General features: G+C 39.9%; 1 protein-coding gene across 1 annotated transcript; it reads right to left on the bottom strand.

The window, feature by feature from the left end:
• Positions 1 to 11,553: 11,553 nt before the first annotated feature.
• On the bottom strand, positions 11,554 to 24,516 carry LOC136866247 (keratin, type II cytoskeletal 2 epidermal). Its single transcript, XM_067143047.2, has 3 exons — positions 24,475 to 24,516; positions 14,187 to 14,274; positions 11,554 to 12,516 (listed from the first exon to the last, which is right to left on the bottom strand). The coding sequence occupies exons 1-3, from the start codon at positions 24,487 to 24,489 to the stop codon at positions 11,807 to 11,809; spliced, it is 813 nt and encodes a 270-aa protein (XP_066999148.2). The 5' UTR covers positions 24,490 to 24,516; the 3' UTR covers positions 11,554 to 11,806.
• Positions 24,517 to 24,806: the final 290 nt, after the last annotated feature.

Below are 24,806 nucleotides of genomic sequence, written 5' to 3'. Positions count from 1 at the left end.
ACTAAACTGAATAGTTTATTCCTTGTTTTTTGGTATGTTAAAGTTTACAGCACTTATACCTCTGTCCACCAAATTCAAATATTGACCAACAGGAATTTTTGTATCTGTATTTTTCCATCAATAACATACATCTTGTCCCTATTTAATTACCCAATGGAAACTGGGGGTGTGTCGGGTCTTATCCCAGAGATTTCTGGATCTTTTCTCTCGGGTATAAAAACTGGCACATTTTTCCACCAGGTTGGCTTATTCATCGCTCCAGTCTAGTGGGTGGTTGTGAGGGGAGGCTGGGGTTGCAGCTTTCGTCGTCGATTTGTCTATCAGATCAGGGTAATGGTGGTCCTAGCTTAATTAAGTAACAGGTTTTGACAGCTAGCTCGAGGGGAAGGTTCCAGAAACTTAATAATGTAACTTATATTTCAATCTTCTAATATAAATTTCAAAAAAGCCAAAATTGGGGAATAGAGAGTGTGATACCCTCTTGCGTTCCCTATCAACTTGACTTTGAAGAAACTGTGGCTTTGTAACCGTTTTCTGTCTGTAGCTTTTGTAACTTAAATTTCCTCGAACTAGTCACCTCAGTAGTATAGGCTTAGAATCTGTAACTTCGGGCCAGAAGCCCAAATAGGGTTTTAATCTTTAAATTGCAAATATCAAGGAGTGCAAGTGTCCGCCTCAACATAATTTTGATTTTTGGGCCAGTAATTTTAACCTGCTGGTTTTTTTTCTTCACAAAGGCTCGGTAGACTGGGTATTCGATACCCCTGTGAAGTTCTATTTCACTTTGTGTAAATATGTTAGACGGCTGTGCATCTAGGACAGTAAAATACTGTTGAAATTGTAAAATGTAGGTTGTGCCTTTGATAGGCCTGGACATTTTGTTGCAAATTTTATAGAGCGAAGACGCTCTCGGTATTAATGTAAATGTTGAAGGATGCCTTTTGAAGGCTGTAATGTTGTGCGGAGAATAGTCTCCTAGACTCCCAGATAATTTTGTGGAGCAAAAGGTGCTCTTGAGCATTGTAGACTTTGAATATTCTGTAAAAGAAATTGGGAGACTATTTTTGAAAGGAGCCGCAGCGCTCATTGGAGAATGTATAATTAGTGAGATTCAAGCTCAAGGTTGTTGTCATTCGATTTTCTAAAATTGTTACCCAAGCTTATGATCTTTTGTACCTGAATTTTGTAAAGTCTTATTTCTGGAAAAAGAAAAAGATAGCTGAGGAAGAAGTATAACCATAATTTTAACGTTTTAAATCAATATTCTGATTGTCCTATCTTGACCCATTTATGCCCACACCTTCTTTCACCTCTGTAAATTACGGAAATCCCGGAACATTAATAATAATAATAATAATAATAATAATAATAATAATAATAATAATAATAATAATAATAATAATATTTAACGTCTCTTCTAGCTGCTAGATGCCTTAAAAGAAGCCAATATTTCAGAATATTACTCCACACATATTATTTACCGTGCAGAAAGCCAAGGACACATAGTTGTCCGGTTTGAATAATTTTTTGTACCATGATTTCATCGGTTCCAAAGAAGAAAATGGGAAACGATTTCAGTGCTCATTTTCCTAGTACACCTCTTCAGTAGTAGATGACGATGGACTTTCCGACTCCTCTTTCACGAACCTCTTCACTTAACCTACACACAGTACACTGGGCTACAGTACCAATTACCGAAGAAACACTTGGTAGTGGAATATATTACTTTTTCATTGGGTTGGTGGGAAGTAGAAGAAATTGGATGAAGTCCACATGTGCGACATGTCATGTTCGCGAGACTACTAGGGCGTTGGTAAAGTGGCTGTGAAAGAAATAACATGAATTTATTGCCAAAGGGTTCTAGGAATGTGATGTCAAGGTCAACTGCTCTTAGCACGGATTAAGGGAATTAAAGTAATAGTAAACGGTACAGAGCAGTGACTACTTCTCTTTGTGGAAATATTACTCTACAGAGGTTAGTAGTCGGTGACGTCAGAGTTCTCTGAATTTGGGAGAGTAATGTTACATAAGTATGATTTAACAGTAGCACGCTCACTGTATTAACCTTAAAGTACCCTATACGTGATCCCCGGGTGGTGCTAAGCGAGCAACTGCGGACAGGCGACCAGACATATTTCTCTCCTGGTCAAGATACAACATTAATGAACATGGCTCCACTATCCAAAGGTCATTTTCAGGACCAAACTACTACTACTACTACTACTACTACTACTACTACTACTACTACTACTACTACTACTACTACTACTACTACTACTACTACTACTACTACTACTAGGAGACTGGGACCTCTGTCCGTATTTACCAACTTAATATAGAAGGCATTAGCCGATCCAAGAGTGAAGCGCTGTCTAAACTGCTACTTCCTTATTGAAGTTCACTTAGTAGTTATCCAAAAAATTCATGCATCAGATGATCAGCAGTTGAGAACAAGAGGAAAGATTCCAGAATATGATCTTCTGGGAGCTACCTATCATCAAGCGTATGGTAATGCCACCTACGTACGCTCCACCGCAGATAATGCCTACCTTGTCTCTTCCAGTACAAGTGAGGATATTCACACTGTTGTTACTCGAATAGGTGACACTGTATTCTTAAATATCTATAAACCACCCAATGTCGAGTGGCCTAGTCAAGTTTTAGATGTGCATCCACACCCAGCTGTCTGTGTAGGAGACTTCAACAACCATCATCAGGAGTGGAATTATAGAACCAACGACGACAATGGAGATTCGCTAATGGGTTAGGTTGAAATTAATGAACTTTTCCAAGTTTTCGACGCCAAGGATCGAGGTACTTTTATATCTGCAGCATGGAGATTAGAGTATTGCCCTGACCTATGCTTTGTGTCTAGAAACAAAGACGATAAATCCTTACCAATCATCCGGAAAGTGCTCATAGACTTTCCTCATAGCCAGCACCGACCAGTCCTCTATGAACTTGGAATCCAGATTCCTCCAGTTTCAACTACCCCACGACCACGCTGGAACTTCATTAAAGCTAACTGGTCTGCCTTTACAGAGGACCTTGACAATGTTTTGCGAAAGATACCACCAACAAGTACAGGATATGAGAAATTCGTGGGAACTATGATATCTACAGCAAAAAAGCACATCCCTAGGGGCTTTCGTAGAGAGTATATCCCTAGATGGAGCGAGGAAACAGATAATCTGTATCAACAATACATTGATAGTGGTGATCACAAAATTGCAAATCAACTTTTACATAGCTTAGATTCTGCAAGAAGACAAAAGTGGATTTCAAAAGTTGAATCTCTTGACTTTACAAAATACAGTCGTGAAGCTTGGTCCCTTCTCAGGAAGCTGGGGAATGGAAAACCCATTACATGAATGAATTCAGAAATTCACCTAAACAAAATTGCATCTCATATAGTCATGACATCCAAAAGTAGCAGGGATAAAGTATTCACCAAACGAATAAATAAGAATCTGAAAATCCTGAAGGACAGTGTCCCAGATATATCGGAGTACTCCAGACCTTTCACTGAAAATGAGATAACTATTGTAATTGCTGATATCAAGCCAGGCAAAGGACTGGTGTGAATGGTATTTACCCAGAATTTATCACTCATTGTGGGGATAGATCTAGAGTATGGTTGCCCACCTTCTTCACGAACGTTCTACAGAGTGGGCAATTGCCAAAGCTATTCAAACAAAGATCATAGCCATCTTGAAAAAAGGCAAAGCCAGCGATGGACCAGGGAGCTATTGACCTATTTCTCTGCTTAGTGTGATATATAAATTTCTATAAAGGCTCCTTCTCAATAGAATTGGCCCAGAGATCCTCGAGAAAATCCCAGTGGAGCAGGCAGGACTCAGACCGAACAGAAGCACTACATACCAAATAATGTCCCTTACAACCTACATAGAAGCAGGCTATCAGAGAAAGCATAAGACGTCAGTGGCTTTTATTGATCTGACAGCAGCCTATGATACAGTTTGGAAGGATGGACTACTCTTCAAGTATCTGAAATGGATGCCATGTTAGACGACTGCCTGGCTCTTGAATAATATGCTAAGCCAAAGACTTTTCCAAGTACATATGGGGAATGCTGTGAGCACCAAATGATCACTAAATAATGGACTTCCTCAGGGTACTGTTCTTGCTCCAATCTTGTTTAGCCTATATATCTCAGACATGTCTGCCACAATTTCAAGAAAATTTGGATATGCCGATGATTGGGCTATTGCTACCAGAGATAAAACATTCGAGAAATCCGAGATGACCTTAACGGTCGACATAAAAGTGCTGGAACAGTACTTTAAATTTGGAGACTTACACTTAATGCCAATAACAGAAGTATGCTGCTTCCGTCTAAACAGTAAGATGGCTAACAAACAATTGCAGGTGTACATTGGAAATCAGTTATTGAGACTTAATAGATTCCCTAAATACCTAGGAGTTACCTTAGATAGAACACTCTTTTTTAGACAACACCTTCGTAACGTCCAATCCAAAGTAAGAACGCGCAACAACGTAATCCAAAAATTATGTGGTACAACTTGGGGTTCAACAGAAACTTTACTCCGATGCACCACTTTGGGATTTGTGTTCTCGGCTGCTGAGTACTGCGCTCCTGTTTGGCTGAATAGCCCTCACACCAACCTCATAGATGCGCCACTCAACACCACGATGCGTCTCGTCACTGGCACAATAAGGTCTACAGCCAAATATTCTCGACCTATTCTCAGCTATATCTTCCCACCAGATCTTCGACGTTAAAACGCTCTCCTCAGGGAATTTAAGAAATTAATAAATAATCCCCAGTTACCAATAAATGACGACATCACCGATGTTCATCTGAATCGTCCAAGATCCCGAAATCCACCAATAAGAACTGCAATAGAACTGAAGAATACCAACTTCAATATTACTAAGGAATGGCAGGGAAGACAAGATACTAGACCTGAGTCAACTTTGCCACACATAGGATCGTCACTGCCACCTGGATTTGAGCTTCCTCGGAAAAAATGGTCTACTCTTAATAGGATACGATCGGGCTATGGTAACTGCGCAGTTTTCCACTAGAAGTGGATAAGAATTCCTACGCCTAACTGCGACTGTGGTGTCTCTAAGCAGACCATCCTGCACATTATCAGCGAATGTCCAAAAAGAAACTACAGTGGCGATATCAGTGACTTTGCTCATGCACTTCCAGAGACAGCTAGCTATAAAAATAACCTGGATATAAATATATAGTTTGGTCTTCAAAATCATTGTGTGTTGTACCTGTAAGGCCATACGCTAAATAAATAAATAAATAAATAAATAAACTGCTGAGGAGCTATCTGACGGTGAGATAGCAGACTTGGTCTTGAAAACCAAGAATAACGGCTGAGAGGGTTCGTCGTGGTGATCACAGGACACCTCATAAACTGCAGGCCTTCGGGCTGAGCAGCGGTCGCTTGGGAGGCCATGGCCCTTCGGGGCTGTTACGCCATGGAGTTTGGTTTTCTCTGTCCATAATGTTTAAATATTAATATTTTCAGTATCATGAATTCGTGATTCCAAGATATTCAATTATTCATGGTACAGAGATAAAAATCGAATATCCTGTCAGCTAAAATAACCCATGGAGATGCGTGTTTGAAAGTCGACTTTCTACCAACGTGAAACACACAACACCAATATAGTTATAACGTGCAACGTTATGAAGCTTTTGTTTGGAAGCGCCAATCTTGAATCAAGCTGTTATAAATGTCTAAATATAATACTCTGATAGATGTAAGGAAGTCATACTTGACGATGAGGTGAAGTTTCGTTCGTTCGTTCGTAATCTGTTTACCCTCCAGTGTCGGTTTCTCCCTCGGACTGAGCGAGGGATCCCACATCTACCACCTCAAGGGCAGTGTCCTGGAGCTTCAGACCCTGGATCGGGGTATACAACTGGGGAGGATGACCAGTACCTCGCCCAGGCGGCCTCACCTGCTATGCTGAACAGGGACCTTGCGGGGGATGGGGTGATTGAAAGGGAAAGACAAGGAAGGGGGAAGGAAGTGGCCGTGGCCTTAAGTTAGGTACCATCCCGGCATTTGCTTGGAGGAGAAGTGGGAAGCCACGGAAAACCACTTCCAGGATGGCTGAGGAAGGAACAGAACCCCCCTCTACTCAGTTGACCTCCCGAGGCTGAGTGGACCCCGTACCAGCCCTCGTACCACTTTATAAATTTCGTGGCAGAGCCGGGAATCGAACTCGGGCCTCGGGGGGTGGCAGCTAATCACACTAACCACTACACCACAGAGGCGGACTGGTGAAGTTTCACTAAGTAAAGATGAAAACCTACAACCTGTTTTCCAGTCATTGACCGGGTCAGGGATGTAAGGAATGAATCATATATATAGGCTATTAGTAAGATGGGATCGCCACTCCCAATGTGACTTAGTAATGACTGATATATGCTATGAAATGTTAATAGGGAGAGTTTCTGGAATGAAAGATGACAGAGAAAACCGGAGTACCCGGAGAAAAACCTGTCCCGCTTCCGCTTTGTCCAGCACAAACCTCACATGAAGTGACCGGGATTTGAATCACGGTATTCAGCGGTGAGAGGTCGGCGCGCTGCTGTCTGAGCCACGGAGGGTCTTTTCCCAAAGTAATCAATAGTAATAAAATATTTAAAAATGAATGCGAAGGCGATATGCAGTACGGCAATTATTATTTTTTACTTGATATAATATATATTTCAGTGTAACGAATTCGTGATTCAAAGACGTTGAATTATTCCAGGTACAGAGATAAAAATTGAACATCTCATTGTTCTACCAACATGCAGCGTTATCAACTGAGTGCCAATGAAGATACTGTCATACTTTGATAGAGCGGTGTTACGTACACTCTTAATAATCTGAAAGTAAACTACTCAGCAATTTTATTACTCCCTGTATAATTCAAATTTTACATTAAAGGGTTTGTTTGAAAATATGGACGTTGATATAGTCGTATTCGTATAGTTTTTAGGGGCTATAATGTCTTGAATATAAATCAGCATTTTTAAAATCGTAGATCAGTGGTTAAGTCCAGTCCATAGTTCAACAGGAAAACTCCATTGTTCGAAAATACGAGTTTCGAATCCTGGCATAAGCTGTGTTTGTCATTAGTACTGTTTTTATTCCATATTTTCTGAAATTTCCTCCCAACAATGCACAGACGGTAGCATCCCGGCCAGGAGAATTTTTAAACTAAAGGTCCTTTCCCCGTGTTACAAATTCTTCGCAAAACTGGAAGTACCACGGTTATGATCACGATCACAATAGACAAGTAAAACTATGTTTGTATGCTTTTATAATGCATTTCAATTCTTATGGCACTCATCTATATTTTACGCCTAATAATAATAATAATGATAATAATAATAATAATAATAATAATAATAATAATAATAATAATAATAATGCCGAGTGGTCTGATGAAAGAGATCTTTCGAGTTGACACTCCATAGGCGACCCGTGCATCTATGAGGATGGGGTCCCACCTAAGATGAATTCTGCTGCTGTAAACGGCATAAACATCCAGCCCCGAGCCAGAGGAAAATGTTAGTATCCCCGGCCCAACCGGTAATTGAACCCAAGATACTTTGGATGAAAGACCAGCAAGTTAACTGTTTAGCCATTTCATTTTTTTTTTTTCTGCACTACTAGCAGAGTTGTCCTATGGCAGAAACATTCAAGTTATTTAAGCCTTTTGAATCCTGAAAGATGCCCTAAGCTCCTACAACAAATCAAAATAACGTCGGTGGATGCAGAGTGGGTTTTGGCTCAAGGGTCCGTGGTCCGTGGTCCAAGAGCTCTGCACTCCGACCGGCTAAACGAGCAGAGGAGTGGTGGCCACGGCTGTACCGTGGCTCTACTCCTCTGTATTCGGGAGACGGCATAGAGCTGGATCTCATGGCTGGCTCCAACCGTCGGCTCTCCTGAGAATGGTTTTCCGTGGTTTTCCATTCTCATGCACTAAGGCGAATACCGGGACAGTTCCTAGTATAGGCCACGGCCGCCGACCCCATCACCTTCTCCGTGCATCTCCTTCACCGTAACAAATCTCCCGGCCTGAGATACGGTGTCTATGAGGCCCGGCTCCCCCTTCAGGGGAGGAATGAAAACGTTTTAGTAGTAGTAGTGGTGTCAGTATAAAGAGCCTCCGTGGCTTAGACGGCAGAGCGTCGGCCTCTCACCGCTGGGTACCGTGGGTCAAATCCCGGTCACTGCATATGAGATTTGTGCTGGACAAAGAGGAGGCAGGACAGGTTTTTCTCCGGGTTCTCCGGTTTTCCCTGTCATCTTTCATTCCAGAAACACTCTTCATTATCATTTCATAGCATTTATCAGTCATTAATAATCACTTTGGAAGTGGCGACCCCATTGTACTAATAGCCTACATGTTTCATTCATTACATTCCTGACCCGGTCAAGGGCTGGAAAACAGGCTGTAAGATTTCGTTTTCAATTTCATTTTCAGTACCAAAATCAAAGCATATCAATAAAACAAATTTACTCCATATTTCGACATGTAGCCTAAATAAGATTTGAACATTTCTATAATTATTATAGTAGGCCTATATCTTTCCTATCGTTTATCCCAACTTGCGGGATCCGCTGAATATAATAAATTATCATTATAGTAATGTCATAAAACATACAACCATCACCGAGCTCGATAGCTGCAGTCGCTTAAGTGCGGCCAGTATCCAGCAATCGGGAGATAGTGGGTTCGAGCTCCACTGTCGGCAGCCCTGAAGATGGTTTTCCGTGGTTTCCCATTTTCACACCTGGCAAATGCCAGGGCTGTACCTTAATTAAGGTCACGGCCGCTTCCCTCCACTTGACAGACATTTCCTATCCCATCGTCCCCATAAGACGTATCTGTGGCGGTGCGAGGTTATGAAAAATAGCAAAAAAAAAAAAAACATACGACCATCCATGTCCTCCGTTTATCTGAGGCTGTGCGTCATGCGTTAGTAAATATTCCTTTACATCTGTGTTGATAAACTGAACTATGAATGGCGCGGAATAGGTCTCACTGTGTACGTAATATCGTGTAGCGCAGTTCATAATATTCTGGTATTTCATACGAATACTATGAGACTTACAGCCTCCATATGTTTTTTTTTTTTTTTTTTTGCTAGGGGCTTTACGTCGCTCCGACACAGATAGGTCTTATGGCGACGATGGGATAGGAAAGGCCTAGGAGTTGGAATGAAGCGGCAGTGGCCTTAATTAAGGTACAGCCCCAGCATTTGCCTGGTGTGAAAATGGGAAACCACGGAAAACCATCTTCAGGGCTACCGATAGCGGGATTCGAACCTACTATCTCCCGGATGCAAGCTCACAGCCACGTGCCTCTACGCGCACGGCCAACTCGCCCGGTTTCATATGTTTGGTTTACAGTGAATAACGTCCGACTCGTTGGCTGAATGGTCAGCGTACTGGCCTTCGGTTCAGAGGGTCCTGGGTTCGATTCCCGGCCGGGTCGGGGATTTTAACCTTAATTGGTTAATTCCAATGGCCCGGGGGCTGGGCGTTTGTGCTGTCCCCAACATCCCTGCAACTATCCTCCACCACAATAACACGCAGTTACCTACATATGGCAGATGCCGCCCACCCTCATCGGAGGGTCTGCCTTACAAGGGCTGCATTCGGCTAAAAATAGCCACACGAAATTATTAAATTATTATACAGTGAATAACTATGTGAATTTCTGGAGAGCAATGAGATCCGTTTTCCTGTCATTTTGTGTTCAGGAGAGTTCATCACCACTAACTCTCCTAGTGATGGACACCTCGTGACTTAATTGTGAAAAACAGGACCCCAACTAACTGAGGCATTGGTCCCACTTGCTTCTGACAAATTCACTCCGTCAGCTTCTTCTTAAACCCCTTATTTCCGTCACCCTTGTGGGGTTGCGGGCCCAAAGTGTGTAGCACATTTGGACTTAGACCAGTTTTACGGCCGGATGTCCTTCATGACACCAGTCCTATAAGGAGGGATGTACTGACTATTGCGTGTCTCTGTGGTGGTTGGTAAAGTGTGTTGTGTACATGTGAAGACGGGTGTATCGAGACCAACACCTAGCCCCAGAGCCAAAGGAATTAACCAGACACGGTTAAAATTCCACTCGGCCAGGAATTTAACCCAGGGTTCTCTGAACCGAAGGCCTTGACTCTGAAGACACGCCTCGAACCTCCTTCGGTCGACTAATATGCTCCTTTGAGCTTATCAATGTTAGGTTTGTGATACACGTAGTTTTTCATTTTCTCCACTCGCCATGCCTACTTCTTTGCTTTATCCAATATGTTCATTCTCTGAAGGAGCTAACCTCTTCCTTCTTATCCTTTAATGAAAATTGCAAAGGACTGGTAATTTCTAGGAATTTCCTCTTAAGTTTACAATCATTGCCAACGGGTATAAGAATAGTTGCCATTAAAAGCAAATAAATTGAACTAGCCAATATCAAAATAATGTTGTATTTTTCACTTTATGGGTAACTTATAAATAACATGCAACATGTCATATATAAAGCTATACAAGATGATTCACTGAAATGTTGGTGTATTGCTTAAACTCTGAAATGTGGTTGGCAAAATTAAATATTGTATGTAAAACTGTACATAAAACTGATTCCTGGAAAATCATACAAACTTGTTAAATATCCTTCTACTGCACTCTTCAAAGCACATATCGGACGACATATGACAACCATCCAGAAAGATCTATTATCTTAAAAGGAATAGAAATACTTTCAGCAATTAAACACAGTAGAGGACCATATTAAACGGGATAATTACTAATGCACTGTAATGTAGCTTTATTATTTTACAGAATAATAATAATAATAATAATAATAATAATAATAATAATAATAATAATAATAATAATAATAATAATAATAATAATAATAATAATAATAATAATAATAATAATAATAATAATCATAATAATAATAATAATAATAATAATAATAATAATAATAATAATAATAATAATAATAATAATAATAATAATAACGTATATTCAGTCACCAGTATTCGCAAGAATCACTGACATTTCGAATGTTTCCAAGGCAGTTCTTTAACATATTATTCAGTATACTTGCTCCGATCTTCCACATGTAAGCACTCTACCGACTGCGATTTTCTGACCTGTTATTCAGAAAACTGGAGCTTTACCAATATATCCAACTAGCGAGAAATGTGAAGATGTACTGAAAAAAACTATTGAAAACGTTAGGAAAGGGTCTCTGAAAACGAAAAGAAGTCTAATTTTCAAATTAATGTTACATTTTCTCAATTCCAAAATTTTCTTTTCCATTTTTTAACGTCTTAAATACATCTTCCTGAAATTTCTGTTTAAGTAATAGAACATGAAGTGGAATGTTCTGAGACATGAAATAAGATTGTAGTTCCTTTTATGTCTCACTTTATTGATTATCGAGTGACTGAATGAATATTTATATGTTATATGGTACGGATAGCACATTTTTGATACATACAAGAAAGAAGTAAATAAATAGGCCTATTATATAACATTTTCCTAGTTTCCAGCATTGACATTTATAATAAAAATATGTTGCGTGTAATTACACAACATAGTGGAGCAAGCAGAAAATCACTTTGCTAGCAAGGAATATAATGTACCTCATTTCACCAGTACTCTGTCGTAGTAAGCACTTCTTACCGTGAGAGATGATGTATAAACGTGACTTCGTAGATATAATTACAATAAAATTCCTTGAGACGCTTTTATTTGAGAGTTAAGAGAGGTTTTAAAGCACTCTAAGCTACCCCTCCGTTGTTTGCAGTGTTTGACGAAGCGTCACTCTTTGACTCACTTCCCCCTGTGACAGCTCCACCAGAGTTCACTGCCCCACCAGAGTATCCTCCACTGAACCCAAATCCTGGAAAGAATGGACCTCCTGTTATCTGCCCCGGCAGAGCACCAAAGCCTGGGTTAGGAAACACGTTTGGAGGAGCATTGCCGTAGAATCCTATAACGGAACCAGAGCTAACTTGTGGGGAAGATGAGCCACCCTGACTCGATCCTACTCCATTTAGCTCAGTGTATCTAGAAGCAATAGGTCCAAAATTCTGAGAAAATCCATTATAACCGCCAAAAGATCCGAACTGATGAGCCTGTTGGCCGAAAGGAAGGCCACTTCCAGTGGTGCTACCTTGCACAGATGTTGCAGTGTCTGCAGCAGTTCCTGCCTGACCCAACGAAGCAACTGAAGGAGAGGTGGACAGAAGTCCAGGTTGAGATCCAAATCCACTTCCTTGCGTGAACCCACCAAAATTGAAAGGTTGCGCGTGGAAGAGACCAGAGCTTTGTGGAAAACCTTGACTGAAGCCAAAGTTCTGTTGAATGGCAGGTTCTTGAGGGTTGGAAGCAGCACTTGGTTCCTTGTCCCCATTAGCTGTTGCCGCACTCAACCTGGCGAGCTGACCTGAGTGCTCTACTTGAGGAGCGAAATACACCCCAGCGCTACCTGAAAAACGGGACATTAAAATTACTTTCAAGACAAGCATATGCTCAACAATATAAACCTAATAACCTAATGGTGATAAATTAGCATATTTATCAAAAAATCATTGTCTCATATAATACAACAGAACACAGGTCATTGAACATTTGTACTTGGTGACAGGTCAAATAAGTAAGAAAAAGAATAATATAGTTGTGGTTTTCATAGGGGAGTACTAGAGGAGACATCAGAGAGTCGGTTTACCATCGTTCATCAACACTACGCAATGTAGATCGTACTGCAATAATACTTATCGATTGCTAACGCCTCTGTATATTTATTAGATACGCAGATTATTCAATTTTCTGTTTACTGTCGCGCTAACACATATGGGTTTGCAGCGACGGTTGTGACTTGAATCAAGATAAAATTATTTTCTTGGTGTGAAAATGGAAGAAAATCATCTCTAGGGCTGCCTATAGAGGGGTTAAATCCAGCATCCTTCGAATAGGAGCTTATGGCTACACTGCAATGCAGATACATTAATTCTTCCAAAGATTATGTTTGTAGTATAGTCTGGTGGTCATTTCTTCTCTGAATTTCTCGTCCTTTTCGACGATCTCTTTCATCCGATTCGTACCTTAGTCGCTGTTGTTCAAAACGTGAACGGTATGTGACTATTTGGATCGACAGACGCTACATCCTCCAAATTCCGGAAGTAACTTTGGCACTTCTTCATATTTAGTTTGGAACGTTCCTTAATTTTTGACGTGAAAACGTCTTTCTTTGCGGGTCGGCGCTGGACGTGTACTAGCTAACTAACTTCGGAAAATAACTCCTCGCTTGCTGGTGACATGGCCGGCACAACGAAGCTGATGCTTTAATCATTCCCTAAATGCTTGTGGTATTGGCCTCTTAATGATGTTTGTTTAATGGACCGGCCATTATACTCTAAATATACTTCTAAGACAGCACCGATTGTATGTATCCAGATATTGTAAACGTAAATATTCTAAGTCTCGCACCCATACGTAGTATAAAGGTTGGTGTCACTACAACATCATAAGATCTATCTTGGTCTGGACACTCCGGTCAGGGATGAGAAACATCCTTTCAAGACGACTACCGAACATCTTAATGCGGCATCTGAGCTATTATTGTATTTCAGAATTTTTCGAAAGATGGCTGCCAAGATAGGAAATGTGTTCAATATTGTGGCGGGTCTCCCAAGGTCTTGACCATGATGACCTGCTTAGAGTTTGGTGTAGTAACAGAATCACATTTACAGTTAGGTTAAAATAATATGAGAGGCAATTTCAGGAAAAGATATTCTGTGGAGATAATTGGTAGGCCTAGTTCTTGACTACATCCTATTCTACTGGGAATACTAATTAGTACTTTTATTGTAATTTACCAATACAAGTATAGCTGTGCCAGAGAGAATAATCTCAAATTTGGAAATGAATTACATTTTCTCCATTGACAAAGATAAGCGTTTAGTTCTGTACCATCAGCATCCCTGGCGTGGTGGTCATTATCATGTAATAAGTGAAAATCATATGGTCTAACTTCTTATAAGAAGTTGAGTTGCAATACAGTTGCCTGCACTATCGGCTACATTATCAAATAAGAAAAAATATAATAATAATCTGCAACGGTTTCCGACCATGACTGTATTCGAAGGTAGCACTTACCCGTACTTATCCCAGGAGATGTCTGTCCCTGCACCAGTCCACAAAACACCGTGAAGACAAGAAGCATTCGTGAGAGCTCGGTGATGTGCTGTAGAAACAGGTAAATTATGAAACATTTTATTCAGTTTTGAAGAAGAAATCACCTTTCACATCAGACTTAATATGATTTAAATACTAATTATCCTTCAGTTTCTGAATCATTAGAATAATGATTTACACCTGAATGCTAATGTTCAACTCATTCGATTGACTGTTTAGGTTTTAAAATTTCTGTTAAAGATCATATATCATCATCCTAATAACCTATCCTTGGTATAGTATAAACTTACGGAATTACCATCACTTTATCGGTTTCTTCTACTTAAATTTCCTTTCGGAAGACCTGTGTACTTTCATAACAAAATTTGTGGATCTACGTAAAATGTAGGACTTGATGCAAAACCGTTACGGCCTGATTACACGTAGAATATTATAACGCATCTTTTTGACATGGTTGTAACGTAACCTCGTAACAGGCCAAAGTAATCGACACATTTGTTAGAAGGACAGCATCAATTTGCAGCGTCAACGTCAAACATGTTTAACCATCTCAGTGCCAAGTGTTCTTGCAGAATCCTTACATACATTACCGAGCCGTTTTTCCTGAAAATGAAGACTCTTGATCTTGATGAATATCAATGTATCTACCTGTTTCTTTTCCCGTTTGAAGTTGAACATTTAATTTTACAAATAAATACAAAATTTACAAAAATAAATCGTTCGACAAGGTATTACTAGTAATTCACGTAAATTATGTATATCTTAATCAGATTCCATCAAATAATTTTATACACTCCCCTCACTTCACATAACGTCGGCGCCATTGTTTGTTTACGAGTATATTCGTCATCAATACAGTAGAGCTTAAAAATTATTAATTTCGCCTTCAAAACAACGCGTACACTCAAGGAAAGCTGACTTGAATCTCCTAATAATTGGTCATAGTTATTATTCTCTGATATTAAATAAAATAGCAATTTATGTTAAACAAATTAATGACATGATTAGATCATTATTAATAATCTTGACCATGATGGTCGGGATTGGATCCGTATCGACTTAGTAACAGTAAATATGTTGGAAGATAGTCCGCCTAGTCAATACTATTCATTTATTTACCTTTCACCTTAACATCTAGTACATGTTTCGAGAATATTATGCATTCTCTTCCTCAGCTAGTGGATTAAAATTCAGTATGCAATAAGACCTGACTAAAATACGGGGGTCCCCATTAAAAATTCAAAACAATGAGTATGACAATGTGACACTTAAAAATTTTGGATAGTACAAACATAGAATTAAAATCCCATTTTGTCAAGTACAAATTAAAAACACAATATAGTAATGTCTAATTAAGTACAACGTCTTGTGATGATATTAATTCACAGTGTCCTTGAAGTTGCCTTGCGTAGTTCAAACATGTTGAGTTAGGGATGAATGAAATTGCATTAAAACTTGAAATTCTGCTGATATCCACCGTTAATGGGTGTTAAAATGATGTCTATTTAAATTTATTTATTTATTTATTTAATTTAAATAGACATCATTTTAACACCCATTAACGGTGGATATCAGCAGGATTTCAAGTTTTAATGCAATTTCATTCATCCCTAACTCAACATTTTTGAACTACGCAAGGCAACTTCAAGGACACTGTGAATTAATATCATCACAAGACGTTGTACTTAATTAGACATTACTATATTGTGTTTTTAATTTGTACTTGACAAAATGGGATTTTAATTCTATGTTTGTACTATCCAAAATTTTTAAGTGTCACATTGTCATACTCATTGTTTTGAATTTTTAATGGGGGCCCCCGTATTTTAGTCAGGTCTTATTGCATACTGAATTTTAATCCACTAGCTGAGGAAGAGAATGCATAATATTCTCGAAACATGTACTAGATGTTAAGGTGAAAGGTAAATAAATGAATAGTATTGACTAGGCGGACTATCTTCCAACATATTTACTATGATTAGATCATATCAGGCAATATCGAAATACGATTAGATTCTGTTTGGCATTCTAAAGATTAATATTTTGTGAACAAATGCCTCCTTTTACCGTCGAACACAAATATATCACTGCTTCCTGTGTTTCAAACTTATGGAAAATGTGTACGTTCTCAGTGTCATACGTAGTCAACCGTTGAGATGCGGTTAAGAAAAGCTGTTTGTAGGTGTATTTATCTGTGCTAAGAATCATCAGGACATAATTCACGGGGTGACAAGGAATGCCATTTTGACTTTGAATGTCGGATCCAAAATTATTTGTCTAAATATTTACTATTATAACATTTTAAACATCGATAGAACCCATACAATAGATGCAAATAAATAAATGAACACCGGATTAGAGCCACTATATTTATTTAATGAAGCCGAGCTTTCAGCCAAATTGCAATGGCCTTCATCAGGGCAGGTTAAAGTTCTGCTTCCGACAGTGAGCAAAGAAATTCATGTGGGTTGGCGGTTGGCTGCCATGAATATGGTTTCCTACTTTCACACCAGGCAAATGCTGAGACTGTACCTTAATTAAGGCCAAGGTCGCTTCCCTCCTGACCTATTTCATCTTCACCGTAAAACCTGTCTGCGTCGGGGCTCCGTAAAGCAAATTGTCACACCTCTTGAAGACGCTGACCAAAACACCACTGAAACACCACCACAGGCCTCCTTTGAATCGCAGGGACAGTGTTCTAGGGGAGATATGTACCTCCACTTGTTATAATTGTATGCCTTTTTTGATATATTCTCAATCGGTGAAATGGTGAAATAAAATTGTGCTCCTCTACTTTTAAAAAATTGAACATGGATTACGTCATTCCTTAACATCAGTTTAAAAGTCGGTAGAATGCAGGAATTTTGTCCCAGAGGAGTTCTCTAACACGATGAAGGCCAGAATATGCAATTGTTGCATTTAAATCTATTGACACGCGGCAGGCGTATTCGAGCACCTTCAAATACCATTGGACTGGCCCGGAAGCGAACCTACCTCCTTGGTCTCTGAAAGCGTGTGGTCTGCTGTCTGAACCCACTCGTCCTGGCAAAGAAACAAAATCATCATACTAGTCATTTAATGTGCCGTATATTCAACTAATAGTGGCAAGAGTGATTTGACTACGCAGTTCGGACCACGTATCAGTAACTGCAAGCTTGCATTCCGGAGATAGCTGGTTTGAACCCCACTGGTGGCTGTCCTGAAGGCAAGTACTGCGGTTGAACCTTAATTAAGGCTACAGGCACTTCCTTCCCCCTCAATTAATATACCGGTGGACACCGGTCTGTGAATCATTTTAAAAAACACTAGCAGTTGTTTTGAGACATCGGTTTAGGTAAATGAACGAATATTTTAACGTGCCATTCAACCTGTTAACACCGGTCTGTCGTATTTAAGCTCTCTTCAATGACTATCTATCTATCTATCGAATCTGGTGGGAATCCATTACGCAACATTCAACAAACGAGATTGGAAATCATTTCACAACTGGTCCAAAAGTGTTGATTCCACTATACACATACAGTGCTACTCCCTCAGTCCTCCTCAAGGAGTTACTTGTGCATTCCATTGTGAATGAAAGAGTCAACCATGGCTTCCTTTAAACAGAGCATTTTCATTACCTGCTTGCTTTCTTTCAGTTTCATCGACCGATATCATACTAACTGTCCACATGGCCCATATTTGTTTAACATGTGTTTGAGAATTCAGAAGAGGTGTTCGCAGCTTCGCCACAATTAGAAAAAAAATTGTTGGTAGAATTCAAACCCTGAAGAAGTTTTCCATATCAATTCCAAGCGAATACCGGGTTGCTTTCTACAGTCCATGAATGAATTTTTCTTACCCAATTCTCCGTTAATTACAGACACGTATAGTATTGCAGATACGAGAGTACGCAGGTCATCAGATGGAATTCAAACGCGCCAGGTGTTCAGTACAGTAATCAGAACGGCATCTCTGTTCAATAATGTTTTTTGCTCAGTTGTAACTTTACGCGTGTATTCCCAACATTCCTTTTACTACTCTAATGGAATTTCAGCCATACAGTATGTTCTTAACTTATTGTACCCTAATTAAGCAAGTGCCTTATTCAAACCTGAACACTGACGACTAAGTCAATGCCCTACTGAGGCGGATTTTTTTTACAATTTGTTTTACGTCGCGCCTACACAGATAGGTCTTATGGCGACGACGGAATAGGAAAGGGCTAGGAGAGGGAAGGAAGCGGCCGTGGACTTAATTAACGTACAGCCTCATCCAGTGTTTGCCTGGTGTTAAAATGGGAAACCACAGAAAACCATCTTCAGGGCTGCCGACAGTGGGGTTTGAACAATCTATCTCTCGAATGCAAGTTTACTTCTGCGTGACCCTAATCGCACGGCCACTTGCTCGGTCGAGCCGAAATTTATATGTAGTAGGATGGCCAGTTCCTTTCCTCTCCTCTTCTGGCCAAAAGCACGTGTGTTACCAATTGAAGTGGAGACCACACCCCATGTTGCTTAACTTTGGATATTTCACGAAATCCAGTGTTTCAGCGTGTCTCTGCCGTGGGCGTAGACCAGCTAAAAGAAGATATTTGCGGGGTCACTAGAGATATATTGGCTTAAGTTTTATTTTGGTCGGGGATTCAAGAACGGATGATCTTCCAGATACCATGCGATGGTTCAGGTGAAAATTCCAGCTCTGGATTCAACGGGATTCGAATGTCGGTAGTTCGAAGGATAGGTCAGCAGCTAAGGTACTGCACTAATCACTCCCTCGTACTTCTCTCTCTTTGCCAAGGGTGTGGTTGCTAGTGCATTCTGTGTCACACATGTAGACTTGAGGTTTTACGGCTAGATACCTTTCTTGAATCCAGTCCTATGCAAAAGGGATGTGAATGAATGAATGAATGAATGAATGAATGAATGAATGAACAGAAAACTCTTCGCTCCCAGCAACAGATGACCACCAACTGGGGAAAGCGCATTCGTTTATTGCAATCATAACATTTATATGGAGTTAGGTTTGGTTAATAACACACACTAGGCACTTTTTTTCTACCGGTACGCAATGGTACCTTCTTTTACCAAGTTTCTTTTAAAATGAATTGCGATTTATTAAGAGAGAAAAATATTTTAAGTATTCCAGTGGATGGCACTGTGCTCACGAATTGAATTTCCAGTTTTGATTCTCGCAAGTTGGTACCATGCTTTCATGTTTCATAGGCTTCATAGGTTGGTAACGCAGCCGGAAACGGGAAGCTGTGTTCACTTTCTGAGTGTTTGAAATGTCAGACTATTAGTTGTATATGCGCTCTGCAACATTCAGCTGTTCACGTGAGTTTTGAGTGAATATAATATAAGTTAAACTCAGTGAAATCATTGTTCCAAGTGAGTAAAAATATGTATTTAATTAATCTCAATGAGCAAAATGAGGAAGGCCGAAGAAGCAGAAATTTTGGAACCTACTTGTAAGCCTGTAAAATACAAAACTAGCACCGAAAATGCACGTGATGAAGTGGATCACGAAACCTATTGTGAAGATCCACTGAGTCGAAGGGAAACAGATTCCAATAATGACTGGTCAGACCGTTGGACACATTCGCAGAAAAGAAAAAAAGCTTATGCGAGAGAAATAAGTGGGTGGTGACGCTGAGGGTATTCCGGAATGTATGCTACAAGTGCGGAAGTTGCTGAAATAGCACCAACATGGTGAATACCCGCGCCTTTTCTGCCTAGAGAAAGAGCTCTGATAATACATAATACCAAAGATAATTCAACTAACCAAATATTACAAGAAATAATTTAAAAAATAAGTTACTAATGCATGTCTCATAAATATTACTTGGACGTATCATTTATAGTTAAACAACCTTACAGTTTTCAGGTATTTCCCGAACTTTAAACAAGTTTTAGACTCAAGGATAGATCCTCGTATACTGTATGTCCATACTACTACATCTTCTCTGTGTTCGCCTTCTTTAGATTTCTTTTCCCATATTCCTCTGATAATATTAATTTTCCTGTTCTTCCTGGTTTCTTCAATTCTCCGTTTAATAGCTTAACATGAGTGTAAAGTTCAGGTTCATTTACAGTTTTACCTACAGGGTGGCGCACGAAATGTCATACATCGGAAATGTTTTATAAAATGTGTAAACCTGGCTCACAACCATGTCCTTTCGTGAACAGAAACCTTATTGCATGCGTCATCCGAGAGGCAGCACCACATGTCGCGCATGCGTACCGGCTGCCAGTTATACAGCATGGCGGACAAAGGGAGATTAACTCGTGAACAGAAGGCGAAGATAGTGTTGTTTTATGCTGAAACAAAGAGCGTAGCTCGGACCCAAGAAAGGTTTCGTGTTCATTTCCGTACTCGGTGGGCTCCTTGCCGGCAGACGGTATACAGATTGGCCAAGCAATTTGAAACAGAAGGCAACATACCGGAGAGAAAACGGCCCTGCCTCAAGCCGGTCCGCACACCGGAGAAGAATGTTGCTGCTGTGAGAGCGGCTGTGGCTCGGAGCCCCTCCAAATCCACCAGAACTGCATGTGTTCAGCTGGGCATCTCTCGTCGGTCAATTCAGAGAATACTGCAGTCTGACCTTGACGTATTTCCATACAAAATGACAAATGTTCTGGACTTCCTGAATGAACATTTCGGGCCCTGTGTGATGTCTCACCGATATCCCGAGCGTTTTCAGAACGACTCAATCTGGCCACCGCATAGCCCCGATCTCAATCCCTGCGACTTCTTCCTGTGGGGATATTTGAAGGAGACAACCAGAAAATGTACAGCAATTGCAAGCGGCCATTGTGACTTTCTTCCGAGGGTTGAGTGAGGACTTGTGTCGTAGAGTGATCTCGAACATGCAGGTTCGTCTCGAAGCTGTTGTAACACCGAGAAGGTGGACATATTGAACATGTCCTGTACACGTACTAACCATGCACATGTCAGTGAATGGTGTAACGCCATTTTGTATTCAGTATGTTGTATATTACATTTACTATAAACAATTCCAGTGTGTCCGGCTCCATGGCTAAATGGTTAGCATGCTGGCCTTTGGTCACAGGGGTCCCGGGTTCGATTCCCGGCAGGGTCAGGAATTTTAACCATCATTGGTTAATATCGCTGACACAGGGGCTGGGTGTATGTGTCGTCTCCATCATCATTTCATCCTCATCACGACGCGCAGGTCGCCTACGGGAGTCACATCGAAAGACCTGCACCTGGCGAGCCGAACTTGTCCTCGGACACTCCCGGCACTAAAAGCCATACGCCATTTCATTTCAATTCCAGTGTATGACATTTCGTGCGCCACGCTGTATCTTCTCCCTATTTATGTATTTTTATTTGAGTTTTCCTCTTTCTTTACAGTATGTGCCACTTCCATACTTTTTTTACACAAAAATTCTACTAGTGTCTCCTTGTTGTCACATTCTGCCCTTATTATTTGCCTTCTTCACTCTTTCACTCTTCTTACACAATCTCCGCTCATCCAATGATAAATTTATTTCGCATTAGTTCCCCTTTTCTATGTCACGCAGTATCTTCTTAACCTCATTGCCCAGTAGCCCTCATTTTGTTTAATTTGTTGCTGATATGTCTAGAATTTCATCTCACCTTTAAGTTCATCGGCCCAAATATTAATCCCTTCGCAATTCACTTCACTGTCATTATTATTTTGGCAAATCAACTTTCGACTATATTCAATGCTAGAATTCCATAATCTACTCCTCAAGTTTCTGCTCCATACAATAATTTAACTTTAACTACATAAATCTGGAACGAGCGAGTTGGTCATGTGGTTAGGTTCACTTAGCTGTGAGCTTGCGTTCGACAGATGGTGGGTTCGAATAAAAAAAGTTGAGAGCCTTGAAGGTGATTTTCCGTGGTTTCTCATTTTCACACCAGGAAAATGCTGGGGCTGTACCATAAATAAGGCCACGGACGCTACCATCCCAATATCAGTGACTCCCAAACTGCAAGGAGAGGAAACAGACGACGACGAGTGCATAATGCGCGAATTTGTTTTTTGTTACTGTCCAAACAGCATACGGAAATTAGGAAAAAATGACTAATTGACCTACAACATAGTACGACAGTAAAGCTGCTTATTATAATACGGTTTTTATTCTGCATATTAACAATAATTCCTCAAAGAGAAGTACACAGCAGATAAGTGATAAAAGAAAAGAAAAGGAGAGAAGAAAACAAAAAGTAAATACTGTACTGGGACTTCAACCCGGAACTCCCGTGTGAATATCAGGGCAGGTGAGTATCCCAGTGGTGATACTTATACTGACATGCAAATTTAAACGCCATTTTTTCATTAAATCCAGTGGCACAAATCCTCGGACACATAACATTTTATCTTTTATGCCAATCAACTTCCTAAGATTGTAAAGAAATAGGTGATCCTATAGCTGTGGCCTCCCCTTATCAGTTCCCAAGCCAGAGGAATTAACCAGACTAAAATCCCCCGACTCCGCCAGAAATTGAACTCAGGACACTCTGAACTGAAGGCTGTTCCGCTGACTATTCATCCAAAGAGCCGGACTAACCACCCCCTCCTGTTAACGGAATTTAATAGAACGTCATATTTTGAGCAGATACAAGTTGAGCCGAGGATGTAACAATTAATTAACACATTAATTGTTTAAACTTCTTATACACATGCTTGTAATGAAGCAAACGCACACACAACGAATACAGAGGTACTGGGAGCGGTTACCAAACCATGAACACGATACACCACAAATAATTTATACGACCGACGTCATTAAACCAGAACTCTTTATTGACGAACTAAAAGCTGCAAATAGCTTGCTGAACTAGTTATCACCACTGTTGGGATCTCCTTGCTCCTGTGCAAACAGCGGTGATCATTTGTTCTACATAGGTTTGCCAAACGAACGGTTTTAGCTGAGACAATACGGAATAGTTTTGTTCTGTATATATGGCGCAAAGCGTAAACCGGACGCCAAATGTTACGATTTTGAAAATGATTGAGTGACTTGTATTTTTGAATGTAGCGGCAAATTATTTATTGCAATGACGATGAAGGGAATGAAGAGTTGAAGTCAAAATTAACTACTAGTCTATGACAATATTACAGAGATGGATGTACATTATTGATATGATTAGTCCATCAGAACTCTGCCACATTTTAGTTTTACTTAAATTTGTCTAAAGTCATATTTTCATCAAATTAATTCACAAGGAGAAATTTTTCTTTTATGAAAAAAAACCGGATTTTTATGCAGTAACAGGTTAGATTGCAAACTAATTTGGATGGTAGGAAGTGTCGACCACCCGCTCTTCCATAATGTAGCAAGAATAACATAAATTACAGGGGTTCTGAAGGGCCGTACCTCTAATATTTATGCAAACCTCATAGCATAATCGTTGTGAAGATAGACTGTACTTGTTACTCGCTTCAGTAAGTTTGCATTCTAACCTATTAATGCATAAAAATCCGGGCTCTAGTTATGAAAATTAAATGAAGCAGATCTATAGATGATGTAATAAAATGATATGTACACTTATTTCAATTACGATGATGGTTGAAGTAATTTGTATAAGACAATACTTCCTAATAAGAGAATTGTTGAAAAGTGTACGTTAAAGTTAATTTCTTTTTATATGTTTCGAATTGTGTTAGTGTGAATCCTAAGTACCATGTCGTAGTCCACCTGTTTGTAGTCTGAAAAAGCAAAACTCCTCCATTTATAGCTGCAGCAGATTTCCTACCGTATCGACTTGAGGATGTTTTCAAATATTGTGTACTTTCCCGACTTCGATTGCATTATTGACGTAAAATTATGTCCATGGTGTTATGTACCAATATGGAAATAAATAAGGTAACTAACCAACATCTAATGCAATGTTTTGTCAGCTGTTTCACTGTGGAACCAGAAGTTCATAGCCGATACATGTTCTTACTTTTCCCCTCTAAAATCTAGCAACCTCACGTTATAAACCCTTGAATGGAAGAAGATCACTTCATTCGCATGGTCTAGTAACCACTCTAAACCCTTCAACGGGCAGAAACTGGCTCTGGACTTAAAAAATGTAGACGCACGATTATAAAACAATGAGAGTCATTTACAAAAATGTTTTCTTATTTTGAATTTCATGACATCATCATTTCTAAATTGATATTTGAAAAGTGGGAAAAATAAATACTGAAGTTGCAGATAGGGGACTATTATTATATAATGATGGAGCAAAACTAAATAAATTATGAAATACAAATACTTGTACTTACCTTAAGGGACATCATACTGTAACCTCTAAGTACCCTGTCTTGTCTTAGTCCAACTGTTTGCAGTCTGGCAAAAACTCCTTCATTTATAGACACAGCTGATTTCCTACCGTGTCGACTTAAGGATGTACTCAATTATTGCGTACTTCCCCGCCTTCGATTGCATTATTACTTTGTCAGCCGTGCTTTTAGGCTAAGGCTGCTCCATGTCATATCCTTCCCGCGCTTCGTAATGATAGCATAGCATAGGAACAATGGACGGTCGCTCAGCTCGAACGGCCTTCATTTGTCTCCACATGTTTGTTTCTCATTTCTAGGGGAACAAGTAGATTTTT

Source organism: Anabrus simplex, chromosome 1 (assembly GCF_040414725.1).
Source record: "Anabrus simplex isolate iqAnaSimp1 chromosome 1, ASM4041472v1, whole genome shotgun sequence".
NCBI lineage: Eukaryota > Metazoa > Arthropoda > Insecta > Orthoptera > Tettigoniidae > Anabrus > Anabrus simplex.
The sequence above is the reverse complement of the archived record's forward strand: the minus strand, read 5'-3'. Positions and strand labels throughout refer to the sequence as shown.

Bases quoted from the DNA above. Each gene is read 5' to 3' on its own strand.
- LOC136866247 (XM_067143047.2), bottom strand. The intron at 12,517-14,186 runs GTAAGTGCTACC...CCCGTTTTTCAG, and splicing joins ATCTCCTGGGATAAGTACGG to GTAGCGCTGGGGTGTATTTC.